The 24,037-nt window shown below is 40.1% G+C and overlaps 1 protein-coding gene across 3 annotated transcripts; it reads right to left on the reverse strand.

Annotated features, from left to right (window-relative positions):
• Positions 1 to 69: 69 nt before the first annotated feature.
• Positions 70 to 19,184, reverse strand: LOC135486504 (glucosidase 2 subunit beta-like). 3 transcript variants are annotated; one of them, XM_064769328.1, is made up of 16 exons: positions 19,047 to 19,184; positions 18,244 to 18,357; positions 17,506 to 17,601; positions 17,044 to 17,101; positions 16,411 to 16,528; positions 15,380 to 15,443; positions 14,598 to 14,663; positions 13,358 to 13,442; positions 12,060 to 12,138; positions 11,281 to 11,397; positions 9,439 to 9,582; positions 7,482 to 7,581; positions 6,577 to 6,646; positions 5,870 to 6,034; positions 5,336 to 5,435; positions 70 to 4,259 (listed from the first exon to the last, which is right to left on the reverse strand). In XM_064769328.1, exons 1-16 carry the CDS (start codon positions 19,141 to 19,143, stop codon positions 4,113 to 4,115), a joined length of 1,620 nt encoding a protein of 539 aa, XP_064625398.1. In that variant the 5' UTR covers positions 19,144 to 19,184; the 3' UTR covers positions 70 to 4,112. The 3 variants fall into 3 exon arrangements, with proteins under 3 accessions (XP_064625398.1, XP_064625397.1, XP_064625399.1); XM_064769327.1 differs by lacking the exon at positions 12,060 to 12,138 and adding an exon at positions 12,520 to 12,598; XM_064769329.1 differs by lacking the exons at positions 9,439 to 9,582; positions 12,060 to 12,138 and adding an exon at positions 12,520 to 12,598.
• Between the last annotated feature and the right edge of the window lie 4,853 nt (positions 19,185 to 24,037).

Below are 24,037 nucleotides of genomic sequence, written 5' to 3' on the forward strand. Positions count from 1 at the left end.
TGAATGAAAAATCAAGATCTAAGATTACCTAATGTGACAAAAAGGGACCAAAATTACCCCCTTTACTGCACCCCGCCCCACCCCCACCCCCTCTCAAAAATCCTGCGGTCAGAATCGCTTTACAACTGGTGTTAAGGGGAAATATGAGTCAGTTCCTTCATCACCCTGAGGATGGCGCTTGTGTTGCTAACGTTGAAGCTTCAGAGAACGAATGAGCAACTGATGCGAGGGGTATTTTTGGCCGAAAAAGTTATAAAGATCTACACCAGATCGCGCTGAAAGTGCAAGCATAATCTCATTGTATAATCTGTTCACTTCAAAATGGATAACCTTGATACAAATATCTGCAAAATCACCAGACACAACACTGCACTGGCTTCACCAGACACTACTTTTATAGAGGGTCAAGTCGAAAAGAGACAAGACCACTAATGAATATTCATAGGTTGGAGGGTCGAGGCCTATCAATTAGACGAGTGCATGTTTTTAACTCTCAAGTACATATTTGGAGAGGTATTGAAAACATATTTGTTGTGGCAAGTCTACAGATATAAAGAAATTATTTGATGAAAAAATTAATCTCGAATTTTGCTATTTGGGTAATAGGGGGCGTGTTTTGAGTTTTTTCTGCCAGTTGGCTGAAAAGAGTGGAAGTATCAAAGTCTGTCTAATTTGTCGATTATCAAAAAATTTCCGTGGTCAACTACTAGTTTATTTTTCACCATTTACTTGCCCGACCGTCCGGAATAACATAATCTAAATTTCAGATTCACAACCCCACGCAGTATTTGATGCGTCGCGGTCAAACATTGATAATTTAACTGCTAAAAGGCTTAAAAAATCAATTGTGGTCTTGTCTCAAAAACAAAATTCAAGGCCTGGTGATATTTACAAAATGGTTATTTAAGGTGAAACCAATTCAATACACTGGGTCACGGGTCCATCCACAAACCAAGATGAAAAAGATGAAAAATTGTAATCTATCAGCACTGAAATGCCGATAATTTTAAGTACAGATTAATCAGTCAACACACAGCACATAAAAATATGATTGTACAATTCGGAAATGTTTGAAGCAATCATTTATAGCACACAGTCAAAACAAAGTGTTGTGTTTCTAAAAGGCCAAATCCATCTGCTAACACATGTACATGTATAGAATTTTAATCTGGCAACATTTTTTCATTTTGGTGAATCACAATTTTCTTTCCTGTTTTTCCAATGAAATCTTTGTTTGCATTTTTCTTTTCCAACGTATTTATATACCGTTGGTTACTTGGGAAATCCACAAAAATTGGCAGTTCACGGCAGATTTTTGCATCTCTGTCTTTTTGCAGTTACACGCCACACCCTCTTGCCACTTCACAGGTGGTGTTGTAAATTAATTTGTATTGATTTATGACTGGTACAGCGAAATATAGCATTTTCAGAGGACCACTACTTCCAGAAGTTCGCAAATAGACCTGGCCTGTAATACTTGACAGCAAGTTCCACCCAAAAAACACACAATTGAACACCTTGAACTCAGTGAAACACACCTTTCGAACAACAAATGGAGCAAATTCTATGACTAGCAACAATCGATTTGCATACATTGAAAAGGTGGCATTACAATTGTATCTTCATGTTGCAATGTTGCAGATTTATGTTGCAAAGTTGATGTAAAGTGCTTTGCTAACAAACGACCCCCATCGCTGCGACTTACCGTTCAGCAATGACAAAACATGCCGTGATCAGAAGGCGACCACCTATTGGTCAAATAGTAGTGTTGTTACGGCAATATGTACGTTGCTTTGACAGAAATCGCTCATTGTATAAGCGCTTTGGGGTACAATGAACCACTGAAAACACAGACATTCCGAAAACGTCTTGAAAAAAGTCCAATGGAAGTCAAAGAAAAAGCTACTGGTAATACTTCTAGTTCTATAATACTAAAAAAAACGAAAATGCAAAAGATCGATACGTACATAAATGACATAGATTAAGATTGACGACTTCGATGCTTAGGAATGATACAGTTATAAGTCAAAGGATACATGTATGTGATTCCATGTTTATCAACTTTTTTTATAAATTTTTTTCTTCTTTTAAACATGGAATCATGTTTATCAACTTATGATAACTGATGATAAATATGATTCCATGTTTATCAACTGATGATAAACACAATTCCATGTTTATCACGGAATCATGTTTATCAACTGATGATAAATATGATTCCAAGTTTATCAACTGATGATAAACACAATTCCATGTTTATCATCAGAGTCTGAAAATAATCTGTTAAAACAGGATTTTATTTCTTACCGACAAGAGTTTTTTTCATCAGATGTAGGTATGTCAAAAAGAATAATTAAGACATGGAGAAAAATTCCCATGCAACATTTAGATTACCTGGACGTTTTTAGCAAAAAGAAAAATTCTTTCCAACTCGAAAGAATTAAAAGAAGTTTCCTATAGTACATGTATCATTTCATATGCAAGATTGCACTGTACTTTTAACCGCCAAATTTTCGCACCTTACTATTTTGTGAATTGCAAAAATTCCAAAAAAATTACATTTTTCACAATTTTTAACTTTACAAACTACAGATTTTTCTTCTTATTTTTCCAATGAAACACAAGCTTTTACGATTTTCATTTTTGCAAATCGGGTAAATCTACCATGTGCGAATATTTGACGGTACAAATGCACTAAACGTGCTAAAAGAAATACAAGCAAGTACATAGAACCTCTGATTGTAGAGCCCTATTAGACCCCCATTAGACCCCTTTTAGACCCCTTCAGGCAACCATAACCGCTTGGGTTGGTACAAAATATGGAAGTAGTCAAAAACCATTTAAAACCACATAATTTATCATCTAACACAAAGCTTTATAACAGAAATTTATATCTCACTGTCGGTATTGATTGTCTCACGGTTTTGGTGAGACAACCCACACAGACAGCGAGGTATAATTTCCTTCAACAATCATCATAAGATTAAAGTAGTTTTCACTGGAAAAACCAATCGAAATTTTGGGATCCGCTGGACTAAAAATCGTGAAAATATCATTTTTTTCTCATAAATTTTCCCCGATAGGACGATTGGAAAATGTTGGTGGTTTTAGAGTAGAAGATTTGAATGCCTCCAGGGGTCCTCAAAGGAGGTTCTATTGCCTTCTCAAATACTCTCAGCAGCAAGTTTATTGAGCGGTGGCCTTTCCCAGGAACACTGATTTAGTTAAACCCAACACTTCATTGAAAAACTGGCACAATCACAATTCTCTAAAAGCAGACGTATTTGACGGGAAAAAAATAGACCAAACTCATCTTTTTTGAGCAGGTCCGATTACGATTTTAAGAGGGGGAGCAGTCATTCCTTGGACATCTCCTGAATGAGTGTAAATAGTCTGTTATAAACTTGTCAACGAAATATTTTAGACATGGTAAATCACCAAGCGTCATTTTGAAAAGGGCAATGACCTTAAAGGGATAACTCCAGACGGGACAAACCATTTTCCAGAAAGGGGAGTTCCATGGCGAGCATGTAATGCAATGCTTGAGAACTAGTTACAATTGACCCCCTATTGGGTCATACCCATTCACCTGGCCACGACCGCAACCTGTTTCAGAAAAGTATTGAGTTTACATGGACAGAAAGTATGATAGGACTTTTCCTTTCATCTAATTGGTTATTTGTTTCTATAAATTGGATCCAGGATCGCAAAAATCTTACACAGGTGAAAGTTTCAGTTAGTTTCTACAAAAAACACACAAAACAGTTGGATGTCGGTGCACAAATGACTGCGAGATGTATCGGAATACGGAAAAGTTGCTGATGTCAATCACAAAATGAAATGTATAGAAATACCATACCCTTTCCATGTGGCTGGCAAACCTTATTCACCCAACCCGATTTCTCCCAACTGGTGATCGACAAATCATGATTGCAGTTTCACATTGATTCTTAAGTATAGGTGGCACCATGTGCGTTCACAATCACATCATTTGGATTTTTCACTGGCTTGTGTAATTTTTTTTAGGCAATCAAAATCAAATCCGCATGAGAAGGGCTAATCACAAAATGACAATGACGTAACTTGATATTATTTAATTTGCATAGCTATCCTCATAATTCGTCATGCGCCGGGTCCTTTTGTTCTGGTTGCGCGACTTTGTCACACGAGGCTGGAGTATTGAAATCAAAGGCGTATTCGCACCGATTTGGCTCGGACGCACTGACCACTTCGTTCACTAAACCACAGTGGAATGAAACCTGAAAAGGGCAGGAGAACAAGGTGAACATAAATTAGTAGAACCTCTATATTAAGGACACCCTCCGGACTGACGAATGCTGTCCATAATAGAGAGGTGTCACGGTTAGAGAAGGCAAGTTGAATGGAAACAACAACTTTTGGTGTAAAACTAGTGGGCTTAATAGAGAGGGTGTCCTGAAAAGGCAGGGAGAGAACACGGTCAAACATGGTGAAAATAATTCAGTAGGACCTCTCTATTAGGGACACCCTTTGGGACTCACAAATGTTGTCCATTAAAGAAAGGTGTCCTGATTAGAGAAGACAAATTGAATGTAAACACTCTGAAAAGGATGTTGGGGAGGGGAGTGAAACACTTGCACTCAAAGCGCTACAGATATTTGTGAGGTGTTGGGTTGGCTTATCTGAGGTACCCATTAATAGTAGCAGGAACAGTTGCATACATTGCCACAGCCCATCACAAATCAAACCTTAGTCCCTATCAGCAGAGACAAAAAAAGACTGACAATGTAACTTACCACCGCAAATAAAACCTTAGTCCCTATCAGCAGAGACAAAAAAAGACTGACAATGTAACTTACCACCGCAAATCAAACCTTAGTCCCTATCAGCAGAGACAAAAAAAGACTGACAATGTAACTTACCACCGCAAATCAAACCTTAGTCCCTATCAGCAGAGACAAAAAAGACTGACAATGTAACTTACCACCGCAAATCAAACCTTAGTCCCTATCAGCAGAGACAAAAAGACTGACAATGTAACTTACCACCGCAAATCAAACCTTAGTCCCTATCAGCAGAGACAAAAAAAGACTGACAATGTAACTTACCACCGCAAATCAAACCTTAGTCCCTATCAGCAGAGACAAAAAAAGACTGACAATGTAACTTAACACCGCAAATAAAACCTTAGTCCCTATCAGCAGAGACAAAAAAAGACTGACAATGTAACTTACCACCGCAAATCAAACCTTAGTCCCTATCAGCAGACAAAAAAGACTGACAATGTAACTTACCACCGCAAATCAAACCTTAGTCCCTATAAGCAGAGACAAAAAAGACTGACAATGTAACTTACCACCACGGACCTGTCAGGCCCATTCCAGCAGTTCTGGCCGCCGGTATATTTTTGTTTAATATATTTGTCGTTTTCTGGACCAGCCCATTCTCCCCAGGAACTGAAACAAACAAAGAAATAATGTAAAGATTGTATTAAGATTATAGACATCGCTAACTGCCAAATCTTCATGCATTCCGTGTATTTACCTCGAAGCATGATAATCAAAATCAAATTTTTTTGATGATTGGAAAAACAAAGGGGCTTTCATGATGAAAAGGATATTTTCTTCTTCAGAAAAATTATTATCAGTACCTCCCCGATTCACCCCTTTTAAACAAGAGGCCCAAAAGTCTGGTGCTCAGCTGCAATCAAGTCAAAAGCAAGGGAAAACACTGCGTACACATAGCATCTATATCAGGGCAAGTAAAGAACTTTTTATTTGAATGTGAGGAACCTTTGAATAGCATGTGAAAAACTAATCCTTAGCTGAAGACGGTCTCCCGGCCAGAGGTGACAATTGGTGCCTAACTTTGAAACTGATGTCATCCTTACCCGAGGCTAGTCTCGCCACCCCCATTTTTAGATCGCTGGGATGTACGATCGTATGGACATAACTTGTAGATATATTCTCTATCTGTATATTCAAAACATTGCCCTTTCAGCGGATAAAATTGATTTTTCGGCCCAAAATCTGACTTCAGTAACTTCTCTATGCCCCTGAAAATGAAGAAGATTGATTTTGTAGAAACACACCGCTGGAAACTGAAATGTTTATCTGGGCATGGTATTTCCCTCAATAATGTGGTTGTATTGCCATCGAGGACAAACTCACTTGATATTTTGGAGGAAAAAACACTGTGGAAAACACGAATAAATCATGTTTCTGTATGTTCTCCTCAGACAAAACAACAAGAAGTTTTGCTTGCATTGTGAAATTCATGAAACTCACATCAAATGCAGTGCAAACCTACTGTCATGCTCAAGCAACCGAATACTGTGATTCAATTCCGTTACAAACCAGACTGTCATAACATACAGTCTTAACTAAAGTAGATCCTCTCTCAGCGGACAACCTCTCTATTAAGGACACTAGTTTTGGTCCCAATTTGGTTGTTTCCATTCAATTTGACCTCTCTTATCAGGACACCTCTCTATTAAGGACTGCACTTGTCAGTCTCGAGGGTGTCCTTAATAGAGAGGTTCTACTGTACTCCATTCTGATACAATCATTCTTTTCGGAAACAAGACTCCAAACTCACTCTAATTCTCGCTTGATCTCGTCGACTCTATTGTTGACTTCATCATAATCTGATCTAGCCTTATCGGCAGCTGAAATACACATGGACATTTACAATTACCACTTGAAACGGACAGTTGGTGACCATTGGTTAAGTCACATACCTCACGTTTCTTTCTGTCCTCTGGTGAATTAACAGAGAAGCACAATGCTTGAATGAAAGCAATGTATTTATACATGATCAAGGTTTCATTCAGAGGGGGGGACATATCTCCCGATTAATTGGGCATGGGGGATACATTTGTATATCCCCCCCCATCATCGTGATTAATTAAGTTTTTGAAATGTATGTTTAAAAGTCACAAGTGGCATTTTGAGATACTAAGAAGCAGATTTAGCATTTCAGGTGTCATATTCTAAAAAAATAAATAAATTTTTCTTTGTCCCCATGAAAAAAATCTTGGCGGAAACCCTGAATTTTTGCACCAATCATATATTGGTAAAGGTTTTAATCCACTGAGAACGAAAATTGATCTCGATTTAGAAAAGTCAAATTCACAAAGACTTACAGCAAGTTGGGATATCCAACGCTTTTATCAAGTGTCTGTTGGTACTCTACCGTAGAAAATCATTCTATGCATGTAGAATGTACATGCACTGTAGCATGTAGAATGTACATGCACTGTAGCATGTAGAATGTACATGCACTGTAGCATGTAGAATGTACATGCACTGTAGGCAAGGTAGCAGCAGGTCAAATTTATGTACCCGGTAATAAAACCAAAAGTAAGGTAGTCAGCGCTAACATTTAAACGCATCATTCTTTTAGGACAGATCACTCACTGGTGGCGTCAGCTGACTGCTCTGTTCCAAGAGCGTTCAAGGGCATTCAAGGCATTCATAGGCCTATTTCAATATCAAGCCTACCTTCTATTAAAGCCTTTGTTGCCTCGTCATAATCTGGCATTTGATCTTCGGGTCTCTCTTCGTCGGGCGTCGGTTTTTCTTCTTCCTTCTCTTCTTTCATCTAGAAATAATGAAGAAGGTAAATAAACATGATCACAACAAATTTTGTAAAAACCAAATATCTTTGATTCAACAAGTACAAAACTCTGCTTAGGTAAGAAACATGGATACCTGGCTGTTTGATGCAACATCCCAACTAATGGGGTTTTTGACAGGGCAGGCCAATTCAACTTTTCAACACTGTGGGCCACCCGGCCACACAAAAAGGTTCATAATCCACCTGATTTAGAAAAAGGCAGTAGTTGCAGTTAGTGTGTAGATATTTCAACGAAATATTTGCAAAATCAAAACATTTGAGGCAGCATGCAGCATGCAGAAGCAAAATTCAAATTCATGCAGGAGAATAGCTAACTAAGTAAGAGAGAGCTAGTCACTGATTCACAAGTAACTGTTACAGCCAAAAAGGCCAGTATTTTAACCTGCCGACTACATGTACTTCCGCCTGGCACTTATAAAGTTCCTTTTTAAACTGAAGCTCCAACACCACCATGACAAAGCTCTTGCAAAATAAAAAGCAAGCAAAGATTTTCCAAAGTGAAAATCAAAACAAAATCTATCAACTATGAGGGAAAAGGCAGCGGACAAGATATGAGGGCACAACTCAACTAGTCCTATCAAAGCGCAACCGGAACCCCAAACCAGCACTTCCCACAAAAACAAACTGAAGAGGCACAGACTGTATCGAAGGGTTAAAGCTAGTGGAGAAGCGTTCCACATAGGCCTCATTACTACTAGTACAGGCAAAATAAGCCTCATGCCCTTTCTGCCGACTTATATGCATCGACACAGTATTTCTTTCAAATCATGCAGGAACAGGGCTTCAGATATATGTTAACAGGGTATACAGTACTGGTTAGATGACACCTGAATGTTAGGCATGCTTTTTGGTATTATTTTTAGTACAACTCAGTCTTCGTTTACCTTTTATTTTCGTATTTACAGATAATAGCAAATATATAATATGGCCGTGAAAAAGCTTAAAAGTGCCTGTTTCACAAAGCCGCGAAAAAAAAATGGCCGCAGATATTTTCTGGATTTACAGTATGCTGGTGTGAAGGTGTGATCATTTGCGAGCGTCGAAAATTATCATAACTGTCAGAATCTAGTAACATGGGCATCAATGGAGACCTTTTAATCATCACTTTCTGATGGTACCATTTTCGTCATAAATGATTTCGGAAACTTTTGCAAAAAATCTCACTCATCCTTCAAAGTTTAACCCTTACATTTTTTCAGCAGACGGCACCATGTGCTGACTGTGAATTGTGATAATGAAAAGGAGAGCGAACTTTTATCAGAATGGTCGAAACTACTTTAAGTGTGTCGCCATCTATACTATCAGATGAAACTAATAATCCCCGAGTGTGCTTGGCATTTTCATAGAGTGAAGTGCCAGTGAATTAACATTTTAGTAGGACTAGGGCATGACGTGCATACTGGTCAAGGTGCCATGTATTCAACGTGCTATGAACGTCACCTGTAGCGAAAGGGTTTAGGCAAATAAATAAATAGAGACCGCAATTTCTTTAATCTTGATGAGATTAATACTATATTAAATGATTTATGTGTAAACTAAATTCTACAGACACCTGAGACTGAATAATTTGTTGATGGCCAATATAATATCTGTATAAACAAGTTCAATTGAGTATCACTGGTAATTAGTTGTGGCATTCGCTGCCTGTTTCTAAATTGTTTTAAAATGTTCTTCCATCTATTTATTTTTCTCACTGCACAATACAGCACTGCACTCTGTTGAATGTACTATTATGTACGATTAAATAAATAAATAAATAAATATCTGAAGCCCTGCAGGGTCTAAGCCAGGTCTAATAGGGAGGAGACTATAAACCCAAACCTCGGGATGTGTATCTGGATGGTCGAAGTCATCCTCATCGTCATCATCATCGTCATGATAATCATCACGCTTTTCGTGATCCGCGGGAGGAACATCGAACGGACCAGTTGGGATGTGGGTGGTTTCAGGAGGGGGGGTCTTAACCTGCAAGGAGCAAGTTCCAATTGGCTGGAGTCAAGCTTCAGACTGACCTAAGGCCATATTTTACAATTTATTGGCTATCATCCTTTTTTTCAAACAAGAAATGATCAGCAAAAGCACCAAACCAACACCTTGTTTCAGCTTTTTCGAAAACGTGTTGGATTCAACTTGCATTTTACTTACAAATTTTTGAGTTGCTCATTGGTTCTTTTTGCCAAATAAAATTTGACTCAGGCTGTTTTGTTGTTGACGAGTTAAGTCAGGCTGGGATGATCACCAACTTATTTATTTCATATGGCCCAAGCTCCAAGAACAAAACTGTCAGCTAAACTCAGCTGACACTAAAAATAACCCAGTTGACTATTAAATTGTCAATAGCTGCACCGGGAGAGGGGAATAAGATGCTAACTTCTGTTACCCCAGATTTCCAACACCATAATCTCGACAGTAGTGAATTCCTAGCCCAAGGAAATAAACTCATGCTCTGGAAAAAAATGTAACAACCGCGAAAGAGTGATTTGTTTCCCTTTTTGCCATAGTTTTAAATATAGGGGATCGAGCGCTGTGGCACAGTGGAATTGTTCAACTTGTGATCAGAAGATTATGGGTAACATCGCTTGGTCAGTGCCAGTCTGCATACTCTCAACTGGCCTGAAATGGCCAAGAGTAGCAACTGGTCTCACTTTCTGGTTTCCACTGAAAGCTTTTTCTAGATTGATACAGTGATCATTGTGTCCCAAAAGTTGGGGTTTTTTGTCGGATGATTTACAAGACACGCACCACTATGCAACATTTCTTCAATCTTCTCTTTAGAAAATAATTCAGGATAAACTTGATACAAAAGCTACATGTATGTACAATACTAAAGTAAGAACACAAAATAAGGCAAATAAAACCACTGATGAAAAAAATTACGTCTGCAAAAATCGAGCAACGTCTAAACTGCCACTAATACCATTTGAACAAAAGATCACCATTCTGGAACAAGGACTGGGAAGGACTTCAGAAACAACAGATTCTTTTTTCGAGTTGCTTTCAGGTGACTTGCACATACCACAGCTCAATTTGTTATCAGCAAAAATGATATGAACCGAGCCCTATACTTTTGTAACCAGGTATGGCCAAGAGGAAATAACGTAGGAGGGAGGTTCTTAGGATACAGGCAGCAACGTGTCTTCAGTAAATCATTTTAAATAACGTTCCCAAACAGAATCGACATTAAATGAAATTGTTGCCGCTACATGTTAAATTCGTCCTAATCATAATTGCACTGATATGTAACCAAGCAGTGCATCAACTGGGCAATGAGGCTCCTCAAGAGACCTTGACTTTACGTCGGTAGGACAATGTAAACAGCTAAGAATTTCTAACAGCAGATGCCGCCCCCCTATCCATAAAAAAGGCTTTAAATTGACCATAAAATTTTTCAAAACACCATAATTTTTTTTTTAAAGGCAGTGCACGCCCACTGTGTTTCCAGTTACATGAAGTCGTCAATGGGGTCTCTCCAGTCTTACATGACGTGAAAACTATCTCACTTGTACGACATCAAACATGACCAAGTGCCATTACTTGCATATTTATCAACCTCAGATGGCCAGTTCAACACCCCAGCTCCTGCCTATAGTCCCCCTAAACCATTTAACTAGAAGTTAACAATGGAAAGACCAACAGAATAAAGCAACTCCAGCATTGCCTCACCTCTACATTCTCCTCTGACTCCTTACTGCCAGGCTTCTGGTAAATCTGTTTGATACTTGGCCACACCTTTTCCTGGAATGTTGTCATGTCGACTTGGTCATTTTCTTCAAGGTATTCCTGGAAAAACGATGTCGTTTTTGAGTATGGCGTGGGGATGGATGACATTGATCCAACCGGCAAATCAGTGAGATTTTGATGCATAGTTACCTGGTTTTCATTGCATATAATGTTGGATCCGGGAGATCAACATGGAAAAGTGAATGGCCCTTTACGGAACACAATCCCATATCCTCAAGTTAAAACACCAGTTATCAGTTAATACTGATTTACCAAAAGGTAACCAGAATACTCTAGCTTCACTGATCTAAGACCGCTGCGATAACTATGAAAAGGCCAAGCCTGAACGTGATGTCATAACAATCAGACAACACCATGGAACGTCCCATCGGGAATGGATTAGCATTATGAGAATGCTGTGATTGGAAGTTTTTTCAAGTTTTTCTTCTTTTGGTTTTTGCTGATCACCAAAAATGTGAAATGAAAACGCACACGAAAGGTTCTTGATTAACAGTACTGTAAACAACGAAATTACAGAGGTGTTTTATTTTTGGCAGATTTTGCAGAAAAATTGAAAAGAAAGTTTTTGTAATCTGCCAAATTTATGAAAAAGTTTCATCTTTTAGAATTTTATGAATAACAAAAATAAAAAGATGCACAAATTTGGTAGCTTACAGCATATATTTCAAACAGATGAAAATCACTCATGAGCACAAGAATACCTTCGCTTCCTCTTCATTCACTACACCATCACCGCTAATATCAAATTCTAAATGTGTCTTCATTTCATCGAGAGATACTCTGGAAAATTGAGTAAAAGTTCTATGACATTTCTAACAGGAAATCTCTAGAAAATTCCCAGACTCCTGATGCTATCATGCTGAAAAAGTTCCAAACCATACCAGGAGATTTCAAGGAGTGCAGTTTAGGGCTCATGTCAATTTTTTTCTGGATATTGTTTTTCTCAAATTCGAGTTCAATTTTCAAATTTTTGAACAAACGAAGTAAGCTTTTACCAAACTAACGAATTTAGATATATTCATAAATTGGTTGTCATCGTTTAAGACCCGGTTACACCAATGGAAGGACGCTATTCAAAATCAACAACAAAAATTCTTCCTTTTCTGCACTCAGTTCAATCTCCTGGCAAGGTCTTTGTAACAGTATCCCTCCGGTTTATACCTTGGCTTCCTGAGGGGTGAATTCACCATCTAAATCCTTGTCCAATTCAGTGTGTTTGAGTAATTCTTCTTCAGTAACACTGCAACCAACCACATCAAAAACAATCAGATTAGAAGGAAAACAGTTCTCCCACTTTTTGACGTGTCTGATATTAGCAATATAGGACAACAATTTTTTACCAAAAACAGTGATGTATGTATTCATTTCTGATTTTTTTTACTATTTTTCTACTTTTTTACGATTAATGGAAATTAAGATGAATTTCCGACTCTGACTCAGTTTTGAGGTACACTGCAGTAACAAACATGTTGGAGGTTAACTGGAGATGTCTTGAGATGGCTGTCTAATTCAGTCTCAAAGCTGAGTTGCAGTTAAAAGTTCATCTTAACTTCTAAATATTGCCTCTGTTCAAAAACGTTCTCAAACATAGAATCTCCAAAAGAGGCTAGCCCGTGAGTGGCAAGTACAGTAATTGTGTTTGTCGATATTGTCAATCTAACATGCCTAATGTTATCACCGGACTGCAATCAAGTTAAGATGACAGAACCTTTAAACATTAGAGACTACATGTATCTCTTTCTCACGATATTTACTGAATGAATATAACTTCTTTTTGCCAAATCATCACAGTTGTTCAGTAACTGTAAATCGAATTCCACTTCACCTAATATACATAGCAGTTTTACTTGAGATGACAGAACCATTTTATTGAAGACCATAATTTTTCTCATAACATTCTCGCAATAAATACTATTCATTTTTTGTCAAATCATCCCAGTCTGTCTAATCTATCAAATTGAATTCCACAATTTTCAACTCAAACAGCAGTTTTACTTACAGGCTATCACCATTTGTGTCGATTTCCTGGAATGCAGTGCTTGCTCGGATTTTCTCCAACTCAGCTTCTCTCTCCGCCTTTAAATCTGAAATGGACAAGACAGAAAGCCCTCAATTAAAAATTCAGATTGCTGAAGTTAGTTTCAGACCATACAAGACCAAAGTGCTGCGCAAACTAGCGATTTAAATTACAGCTACTTGCGATTATGATCACTGTTGTTTGCAACAAAAAGATCTCTCCTCTGCGAATAAAACTGGTTATCGCTGGGTTTGATATTGATTGCAGGTCGCTGCGATGGTCACTGTGACAACCAATTTTTGTTGCAAGTAAATACAAGTGCAATGACCACCGCTAACGAGGGATTATCATTGCATGCGATTTAAATCACAGGTATCAGCGCTTTATCATGGATATACATGTATTCTAATACGAAGATATGGAAAGCTTGTAGGCCATTGTGGTCTGGTATGTCAAAGTGATGGCCTACAATCTCAGTGCGGTTGCACCTGGTGATCTGGTATAAAGACAGCTGTAGAAATGTTTCTGAAATCAACAATGATGGTTTCGTTTGTTTTGCCAGCATATTGCGTTAAACATCCATTACATTGAATTCAATCAATGACATGATGACTTTGACAACAGATGTTGTTTGTATTGTATGACTTGAACATGGTACATGTCCATGGCTGCGGTGTCTCATCATACCAAGCATGTCACGGGGGGGGGAGGGGGAGGGGGGCAGGCAGCAGGGTTCTCCAGTGTTTTCTCAAGGCGGGGTAGTATCCTTGGTATTGAGGAAGTTTTGCCAGTGTGCAACACAAGGTAGGGTGGCCAGCAAGGTTGGGTGGCCCTTTAGAAACTGCTTACAAAATTCGAGAGCATAGGGCGGCTGCTTCCAAGGTAGGGTGGTAAGCTGCTAAAGTCAGGTGAGACGCCCTGACAAATGGCCTCGTGGAGCACACTGAGACAGGACAGCGAGTCTGTGTTATGCTTATGGTTGAGTCAGAAAGTGAGAGACTGACGAAGTTATTTGAACATGGATTATTTTAAAACTTTCTAGTTCAGAAAATGTTTCTGGCTCTAGGGCTGTTCATTTATGAAGTTGACATCATCAAGTACAGGTTAACTCCAGAACTTGGTGCTCTGGTTGGGACAAGCAGAGGGTATGGCATTGGGGTAGGGATGAAAATGATAGAAGGACACATCTTGTTGCAAAGGTAACCAAGTTAAAATGTCTCACCATCCCAAGCTTTCCTATGTTTTTCTTTTGCTTCGATTTCAGGAGTCTCAGCCTCCTCCTTTGCCTCTGAAATAAAGGACCAAAAAGTTTTAAAGTGAAAGCCTCCTTTAATTTTAGCAGACATCTCAATTTAAAGGCACCTTCAAATAAGGACGCAGGTTTTGGACCCAATTTGACCTCTCTAATCAGGACGCCTCCCTATTAAGAACAGACAGTGCTTGTTTGTCCCCACAGTGTCCTTAATAGAGAGGTTCTACTGTATATGATAGAGGTACAAGAATAGATGGTCAAGTTATGTCTGAAAAGTCAATAAAAGCGTAAGCACCTTCTAACATACAACATTCTCATGAGCACTGTACATTTCTTCCTCAGCCTTATCAAGAAACCTTTCTGTCCTAACCAAAGAGCGCACATACTGTGTTAGTATCACCGGTCTGGCCTCGAACACACAAACTTCTGATCTCAAGTCAGATGCTCTTCCCATGTGCCATGACATTTACACTACCCATAGCTTATGTGTTCTTGTCAATACCAGGCTTCCTTCATTTCTAAAGCCTCAAAATACTCATTCATACGACGTGCTTAATGATAAACTGGTGCATCAGTGACTAGGTTCTTCGGTTGAAATTCGTTGTATTGACACCAAACGAGTATCGACACTGGCCAACGTCACTCACTTGGTGAGTCTGGCAGCAGCACTCCCATTGTCGTGCTTGCTTGGAACAGACTTGAGGAGAAAGCCTGGAAATGGCGTTTTCCCATTCATCAGACACTCTACTTACTTTTAACTTCTTCAAGCTTGGACTCTAATTCCATCCTTTCTTTTTCTAATGTTTCTATATTATTCTACAAAAGAAAGCATAAATAAAAACATACTGTTAGCGGCAATTTTTCCCAAATCCATGAATAGCCCTTTCAAGTACAAGGGCCTCTCAATTACATGATTCCTACACCGTATAACGGTGTAGGCCGTACAGGATGTCCCCAAATTGGTCTTTCTTTCATTTTTTTTTTTTTTAATAATATGACCCCCCTGAAGCGTTTTTTGACCCCTTACATAACCAAATCTCATCCAAATGGCCTAATTTTATAGTTTTACCCTAAAATTATGATTTTTCAGGTGTATGTGGTGATATCAGTCACTAACTTTGATTTATGACGTCGCTGTTCAGGCAAATTGGCGCAATGAAATGTCCCCAAATTAAGCTAAAAAGCAAAAAAAACATGTCCCCCAAAATAGGCTAAAAAAATACAGGGTGTACAGGTCTCCTCGTAATTGAAAGGCCTGGAGGGCCCATGCTAAGTAGGCCTGATGTAATCAAACAGGCTATAAAATGTACAGCTAGCTATTCTGCACAGTTTGGTTCTACCAGTATTTCAGATCTTAGCAAATAAAGCACTGGTGTGCATCATGACCCTCGAGTTTTGTACTACACCATACTGCCATGGATTTGGTTACACCAAACCTTCTAAAAGAATACAGCATGCATTTATATATTGGCTGTTGTTCACTCCCTGAACACAAAGCATCGTGAACACCAACCATTGGTATCGGTAGCCACAGTCTGCATAGCATTTTTGTGTCCCATTCAAAAACGACAATGTATTTTGTGTAGAAAATTACACTCTGTCTTGAGAAGATTACCAAAGAAAACCATTTTAAGTTGGTTTTTCAAATCCTGTCTATTTTAGCAGAGCAGCGCCCAACGAAGGTGAGGTCTTTGTAATCGAAAAAAATCCCCTTTTTCTTCCTCTTCTTTTTTTATGTGTCAAGTGCCTACTTTTGAGCAGGTCGCATACATTGTCTACTCACTCTGGCTTCATCCTGCGCTGTATTGCCCTGTTTAGAATACTCCTCAAACACTTTGAAACCCTCCGTCAAAAGGAGGCGATTCCGCTCTTCTTCCTCACGCGACGCTCGGCCCATTTCACTGCAAGTTGAAAAAAGAAAGTGAAATACGCACTGGCTCGACTCAACATCATTATGATATATACACCGTAAATAACAAATTTGACTCTTATATGGCACTTTTTCATGGACAGGTCCTTGCCCAAAGCGCTTCGTCATCCCAGTCACCCGGGGGATGTTCAGGAGAAGCTACAAAGCGCTCACTCAACCCCAAATGGGAAAGAGCTAAGTGCCTCGGTGGGAATTCGAACTCAGGACCTTCTGGTAAGGAGTTTGGCACTCTAACCACTCTGCCACTTTGCTCCCCTTAAAGATCTGATTATCGGTCATCAAATTAGTGAAGCACTGAATGTGCTATCAGTTCACGAAACTGCACTTTGAACTACTTTAATAGAGAGGTGTCTGGTAAGGGAGGTTCTACTGTAATACACAATGATGAAAAAATCCCAGATGTTTTTCAGGACAACCTGACATATACATGTAGTTTTAGATGTAGATGCCAGACTTGTTTTAAAGTGCTTTGTTCATGTTACTTACTCGCATGTGTTTTCACAAAGAGTCAATCCACTGAATTCATCTGAGCCATCACAGCAATCTAGAAACAAGAAGGAAGTATTTAGTGCACAGTCATGCTAATTTTAATTTGATGAGGCCGACTTGGGACGAGGTGCGACGAGCAGCCAAGGATAGAAAACGATGGAGGGAACGTGTTGTGGTCTAAAATGTCCAAAAAGGGGGCCTGAAGAGTCATGGAAATGCTAATGGGTCAGGAAGTACATGTATCTCTTTTAGACATGACTTGTTTCAATGAAGGTCAAAAATTATCTTATATTCTAAGGGCTGGGGCACTGATTATATTCAATGCTCCAATATTCGTCCTCGGTTACGCTACAGGATTTGACAATAATGTAACCATGATTTTGAAACCAGGTACCATACACGCAGGGAATCATCAAAAGTCTGCTACCCGAATCATACATGATTTGCATGAAGACTTACCGCAAATTCCATCATTCACTCTTGATGATGGGATATAAAAGGACTTGAAGCCAACATTTTTACAGTTGAACTGGCCATTTGGACAGGCAGATGTACCTAAAGAGACACAAGATGTTAGATGAGCAAATCGGGACAGCAGTTGTGCAGGCCACATATACTGTAACTTGCCGGTCGACTGTAAGTGTAAAAGGTGACTCGACACAGATCCCGAAGTACCATTCCTACCTTGAACACCACGGGTAGAGGTTTTTATAGTGCATCAGCCAATGCTTATGATAACAACAATGGTATGCATTAGGAACTGGAGGAGTCATGCATGTACGTATTGCCATTTGGCAGCCATTTCTAGTCTTTAAAATCAGGACTTATAGAGACGGGGATATGATGCATGAAAATTGTACAATTGTTAAGAGATAAACCCTAGGCCGGTTTATACCCAAACACAAAGCCAGCATGACCTTGCTTTGTCCTTAGCAGTAGAAAGCACAGTATGTTTTCTTAATGTGCACAAGACACTCGACTACAGACACAAATACAGTAGAACCTCTCTAATAAGGACACCCTCGGGACTGAGAAGAGCGGTCCTTAATGGAGAGGTGTCCTGATAGGTCAAATTGAATGGAAAAAAAATTTGGGACCAAAAGCAGGGTCCTTAGTAGAGAGGTTGTACTTAATAGAGAGGTGTCTGGTAAGGGAGGTTCTACTGTAATACACAATGATGATGATTATACATTGCACCTGGTTCATCAGAGCCGTCTCTACAGTCACAATAGTCATCATTCACCCAGTCCATTGACAGTGTCGCTGACCCATCAAGGCAGGTAAACTTTTCGCCAGCATAGAAGGACATTTCTGAAAGAAAAACAACCTCATAAGATACATGATTTATAGTTTTATAGTCTTATTTCTAGTTGTACCAAGACTCCAGCGCCACCGAAAGTGCACCCTTCTGATTTCAGACGAGCTTTTAAATGTCTATAAATGCACAAACCACTGACCCTGCCCTTTTCCGAGTTCACCCTGCTGTTTTCCAGCCAATTTTTTTACCAATCAAGAAACACTAGGAATGGCCTGAACTAGAGTTACTCTCCCAAATTGTTGTTTTGAAGACCAAGTCACAACCAAAATGCTCAAATTTCACCTTTCCAGAGTCGAGCCGACCAAGTTTCAGCACTTTATTATCGTTCTCTCTAAGACATCATAGATATCATATCACTGTGCCTGGTGTAAAGGCCTGCAGGACATTAATCATTATCATCGATCAGGCCGCCGCGCTGCCGGTGGGCCCACGACCACTTTATGACTTAGGCCTACCGCACTAGCCACCAGTTCTACTTTACTAGTGCAAAGATCACCACAATCAGCTCATTGCATTCTTTTTGTGCTGCACGAGCAGTGCGAATAAATTGACTGTCGACATCCCTTCCACTTCTATTCTACTTTGTGTAGTGTATGCGTATAAAATGTACACGTATCGTATACATTATAAATGAAGTTGTGTCATTTGCCGATTATTTGTCCACTTTTCTACACGGTCTTACTAGATATTTCAACACCCCTGGGTCGGTTGACAGCATCTGCATTTTTCTGGGAGCATGTCAACAAAAATACTAGAATAGTTATCGTTTTCATAACCATTTTCAACTGGAAAATAACGGGGACTTTCAACGAGAGGCCGGTCGCTGCCATGTTGGGAATTAGAATGAAATGCGCATGTCTGTGCATTGGCAACATTTGATTGGTCGACAGGTTGAATGCTGTAAAATCGTACAGGGGCCGTCCCGACGTCTCCGGTTTCGTGTCTTCAGCAGAGAGGAGTATTCTGGGAGGGTATGCTCCATAAGACTAAACATGTAGCTACTGGCACAACCAAGTGGAAGCCCGGTAAACTAGTGTTCCAAAGCCTCGGGTCCAACTGCGGGGATCCACACTTACCAACTTTAGTCTAGCTGGTCAAAAATACCAGCGGCGCTCTTCCACCAACACCCTGGCAATTTTCTCGGAATGTTGAAAACAGTCGAAAATATAACACGCCTGAGAAAATATTCAGAAGTGTTGATTAAATATTCAGAATGTACCGCATTAGGTGTGTCGTCGTCAGTTTAAAAAGATACTGACTTGAAAAATCCAGACGGTACTCGACTTGACTCGGATGACTTTGAGAGAGTTCGTGCACATGGATAAATTCCATTTCATGGGTTAATATTTGATGAAAAGTTTTGGTACATTTGCACATTTTACGATGCAGAAAAACCATGCACGAGGCCATCTTAAAGGAATAACGACACTCATAGCGCCTCAAGTAGGTCGAGCGACATCTATCTTTCTATCCCATAACCACGTTTTGAAAATGGCAACTCGTGGTGTGACAGATGCGACTTCCCAGGGGGTGTAGGTTTAAAAACAACTATAATATATATCATACTTGGCTCTTCTTTGACTCTACCAGGAGTGAAGGCAAATTTGGAAAGAACAATTTCCTAGCAGTTCCTGGAGGGTTAAACGGACAGCTATATTCTCGTGCATCACCAGCTTTGTATTTCCCCAGTCACGTGACTACGTGTCATCACGTTGCCTCCTAGGCATGTTATCTTGACAAGAATTCTCTCGTCTTTGGTGTCTATGTCGGCGTAAAAGACCCCGCGCAGGTTTAATGTAGAGTAGAAAATCTGCGGTGGACTCTTAATCCCGTTAAGACACCAACATTCGAAGATGAAATCAATGTCGTCGACATCAAGCAGAACAAAAACTTCTATAACGTTGATATAGGCTAACTTTGACAGAACTTGCATCCAGTAATACCCCAGTGATACCCCTAAAAAAGTGTCGTCACCCTGCGGCGGGGATGGCATCCTCTCGCAGACAGGGCCTAACAACACGACTTCTCCTTCCCCACATGTTTCCGATTTAGAGAGTAAGTATGTATCGAGTGAAATGCCCTGATATTGTCAGGATGCGGGGTTGGACAACGATTTTCTATTTTCACCAATCGGCTCCCTTTGATTACTAAATTGTAGTGTCTGGCCCAGGTAACTTCGATCCTTTATACGCTCCGCTGTAATGATTTAGAAACTGTAGAAATAGTCTAGAATTATGTTCACACATCGCTGGATTACACACTGTCGAAAATCATCCAGAGTCAGTCGTATCCTCCTCCCCTCGCACACGTTAATACTGACATAAGCTCGGTCGATGCCGAGACGGTGTTGGTCTGCGGTTCAGGATGTGGATGACATAGAACTTTGCGGCTTCCCTTTGAACATTCTCACGAGGGCTTTCCTAAAACTCCGTCCGGTCAAACAATAGACGTAGAAATTAATAAACGAATTTATTGTTGACAGAATATAATAATTGTAAATAAGATGATACAGAAAGTTCTGTTGGTCATCACTAAGAAACCCAATAACACTGCCCCAAGTATAGAAGACATCTGTCACTGGCATCGGCGTCTCGAGACAAATGAATATGATGGAGACAGCTAAGACTCTCTTTGTCAAAGCCAAAGATTCTCTTCTTCGTTTCTCGTCGCCAGTTCCGAGGACTGCGGTCGATTTCAAGGCCTTTATCAAGCTGTAATTTGCGGATATTATGATAGCGATGGGAACAACTGCATCGATAATGAGAGGAATTGCCTGGACGTATACGATCTCAAAGATGGGGTTTAAGTACCATTTACTTTTGACCGATTTAGGTAGAAGTCGGCCGGTGCAAGGATCCTCTATGAAGATGACGTCCACTAGCATAAGGTTGGGACCTTTGTAGACGAGTGAAGCAACCGACAAACCCAAGACGGCAATCTGTGCGTTTCTAATGGTGCACAGGGCCCTCGCCCTGAGAGGTCTGCACACCGCAATGAAGCGCTCGACGGTCACAAACACGATTAGATAAACTGCAACGCATTTCGCGTAAACCATCGAAGTGAAAATATATATGCTGACACGTTGAAAGAACTCGTAATATTCGATGAGATGACCCGTGTGGCGATAAATTGCCCGAATTGAGAAGTAGAATGTGTAGCCTAAAAGAACGGCGTTGTCCGCAACAGCTAGCGCCCTTAGGAAAACGGACGTAGAAGAAGGTTTCAATTCTCTCCCCAAGACATTAAATGATAGAACGTTACCAACTAAACCAGTCAATGCAATGGTAAGCATTAAAGGAACTTGAATTATGAAGCTAACCGTCTCAATAGTTGTACCAGCGAATATATCTTTTGCATAAAGGCACAATAGTGACTTGATGGTGATTGTGGCAGTCAGGTTGGCTGTCTCATTGACGCCAGAAGTGAGAACAGGCGATAATGTAGCCATTTTTGTTGCTCCCTCATGTAACGCTATAAATGTCGCATCACGCTCCGATAGGTGGCGTCCTCGTTTTGTCGGCTTCCAAACAGATTTGATTGATTCTCGAGGTCCTCTGAAGTTTTGCCACACTCAAGCCGATCTCCGCGAACGATTCTTTACTCTTTCCTGAAAGTTTTGCATCAGACTGACTGGACACCATCAATCGTTCCACGCAAGTAGGCCTGTAATAGGGAGTTTTCGCAAAGCCCACGAAACGTCGACGCCAACGCCTATTCCATTATTCGATACATGATTATCAGGAGATCGAACAATGGGAGAGGTGTTTATGTTGGACGTTTCGGGGGTGCTTTGCGTAAACTCCCTATATAGTTTCATCAAAATGATTGGACGCATTCTGGAACGCTCTTTCACTCATTCTACTTTCTCTCGTGAAGTTTCGCAAAATCAATTGAACATCTTCGCGAAGGCACGATGTTTCGCTCGTCCTCTAAATTTTGCCGTCAAAATGATTATAAGAATAATTTTTCGCTCGTTTCTCCAAGGCACGCAAAAACTGAATGAACAAGCGCCCTCGCCAAGGATTCGTCGGTATGATCGATCATTCGACGCATTCGCGAAAAACTTTTTCACCAGTTCCGCTAAAGGCATTGTGGTTAATACAGATCAGAGAATTTGCCCTACAACGCCGTTTTGCATGATACGGGTTTTTGATACTCCTACATCGTTTGAAATATCGAGATGCGGAGTATATTTAAAGCCACTGATTATACGTCAGGATGTTTTGTACGCTGATTAAGGATTACATGAAACTTTCAACTGTATACATGCTGTAGTTAATAATGTACAACAAGATATACAGATGAGGTCAGGTTTATCTTTAGCAACCTCCAGAAACGTGGCTTTTCCAAGTAAAGGGCGTGGTATACTACCGGTATAATATACATGGTCAACCCAAAGCTTCGTGGAAACCTTGCACCTTGACCGTCAAGGCTTTTTGCATCTGGCTTATCAAGATGATGTACAACCAGGCTACATTTCAAAGGGAGTATACGACCATAAGGTTCAGGATGCATGGTGACTGGAACTAGTGGACCTTCAAAACAACAATTTCGATTTCTCTTTTAACAAATTCTGCAAAGTTCATAATGTGTTTTTCTGTTGACGTTGCAATTTTGGGTTCAAACAACTTTCTAAGATGATCAATTTGCAGTCTGAGTTTAGGTTGCGCGACACAGCGACACCGATGCACAGGGAGTCAGTCATGCTCCACTCCTCGCACTAGGGCTCATAAGTACCGAGTGTTGCCCTGAAGTTCATGCCGCCACTCACTGCGCTGGCTAGCAGCTGGTCTCATCCCATCACCAGTCAGTGAAAAACAAGGATGCAATCCCCCGAGGGCTAATGCTTAGAGCAATGATGCCGTGTGACATTTCAAAAAGGAATTATCTCCAACACGGTGATTAGGCAGCGTTCACATTAACAGACTTCAAACGAGGGATCAAATTCAATGACTTTTTTTGTTGAAATCAGCAAGCTGTACATATTTTATACAGGGTGATCCAAACGTGCCTCAACGCAAAGGATACAGCCATTGGGTCCAGCGCACACCTAAATGAGTTTCTGTGCTGGGTCGACCGATCACACCTTGACAAACAAGGATCCGAGATGGCCATGCGCGCTGCCCCCCCCCCCCTCACCCCCGGCGACTTCCGCTGGCTTTATTGACCGGCATTGTCCCTAAATAATACAAAACTCCTCCGTGAAAAATTAAACGGCTACAAAGAAAAACCAAAATTTCGTACGGATTTATAAGCGACAATCTCCCTCCGTATTGGTTACCTAAAAAACAGTTCTGTGGGTTTTAGTTTTGTGATTCATATTCGTTTCTCTACAAACAATGTCAAGAGTCTTAAAGGCCAGCAGCTGCGGTCGTTCAAACAATTGAAAAACTAAGAAATTGAAATTTTCCAACTGATGTACGAAATAGGAACTTCAAGCCGTGATAGAATGAGATATACTAAGGCTTACAACGAAGATTCAGCGAATTTGCTTGCATATTAACTGCACATAATACAATACGGCAATGTTTATTTTTATTTACCTGAGCCACAATAAAATACAATAAAACGAACAGCAATATACCTTTAACCGCATGGCAAGCCACCCTCTTGAGGTTGGAATAAAATTAGGTCAGAGTAGTGTTCACTTTTGTTATGTTATGAAAGATGTTG

The sequence above is a fragment of the Lineus longissimus genome, chromosome 4, assembly GCF_910592395.1.
Source record: "Lineus longissimus chromosome 4, tnLinLong1.2, whole genome shotgun sequence".
In the NCBI taxonomy this organism is placed as follows: domain Eukaryota; kingdom Metazoa; phylum Nemertea; class Pilidiophora; order Heteronemertea; family Lineidae; genus Lineus; species Lineus longissimus.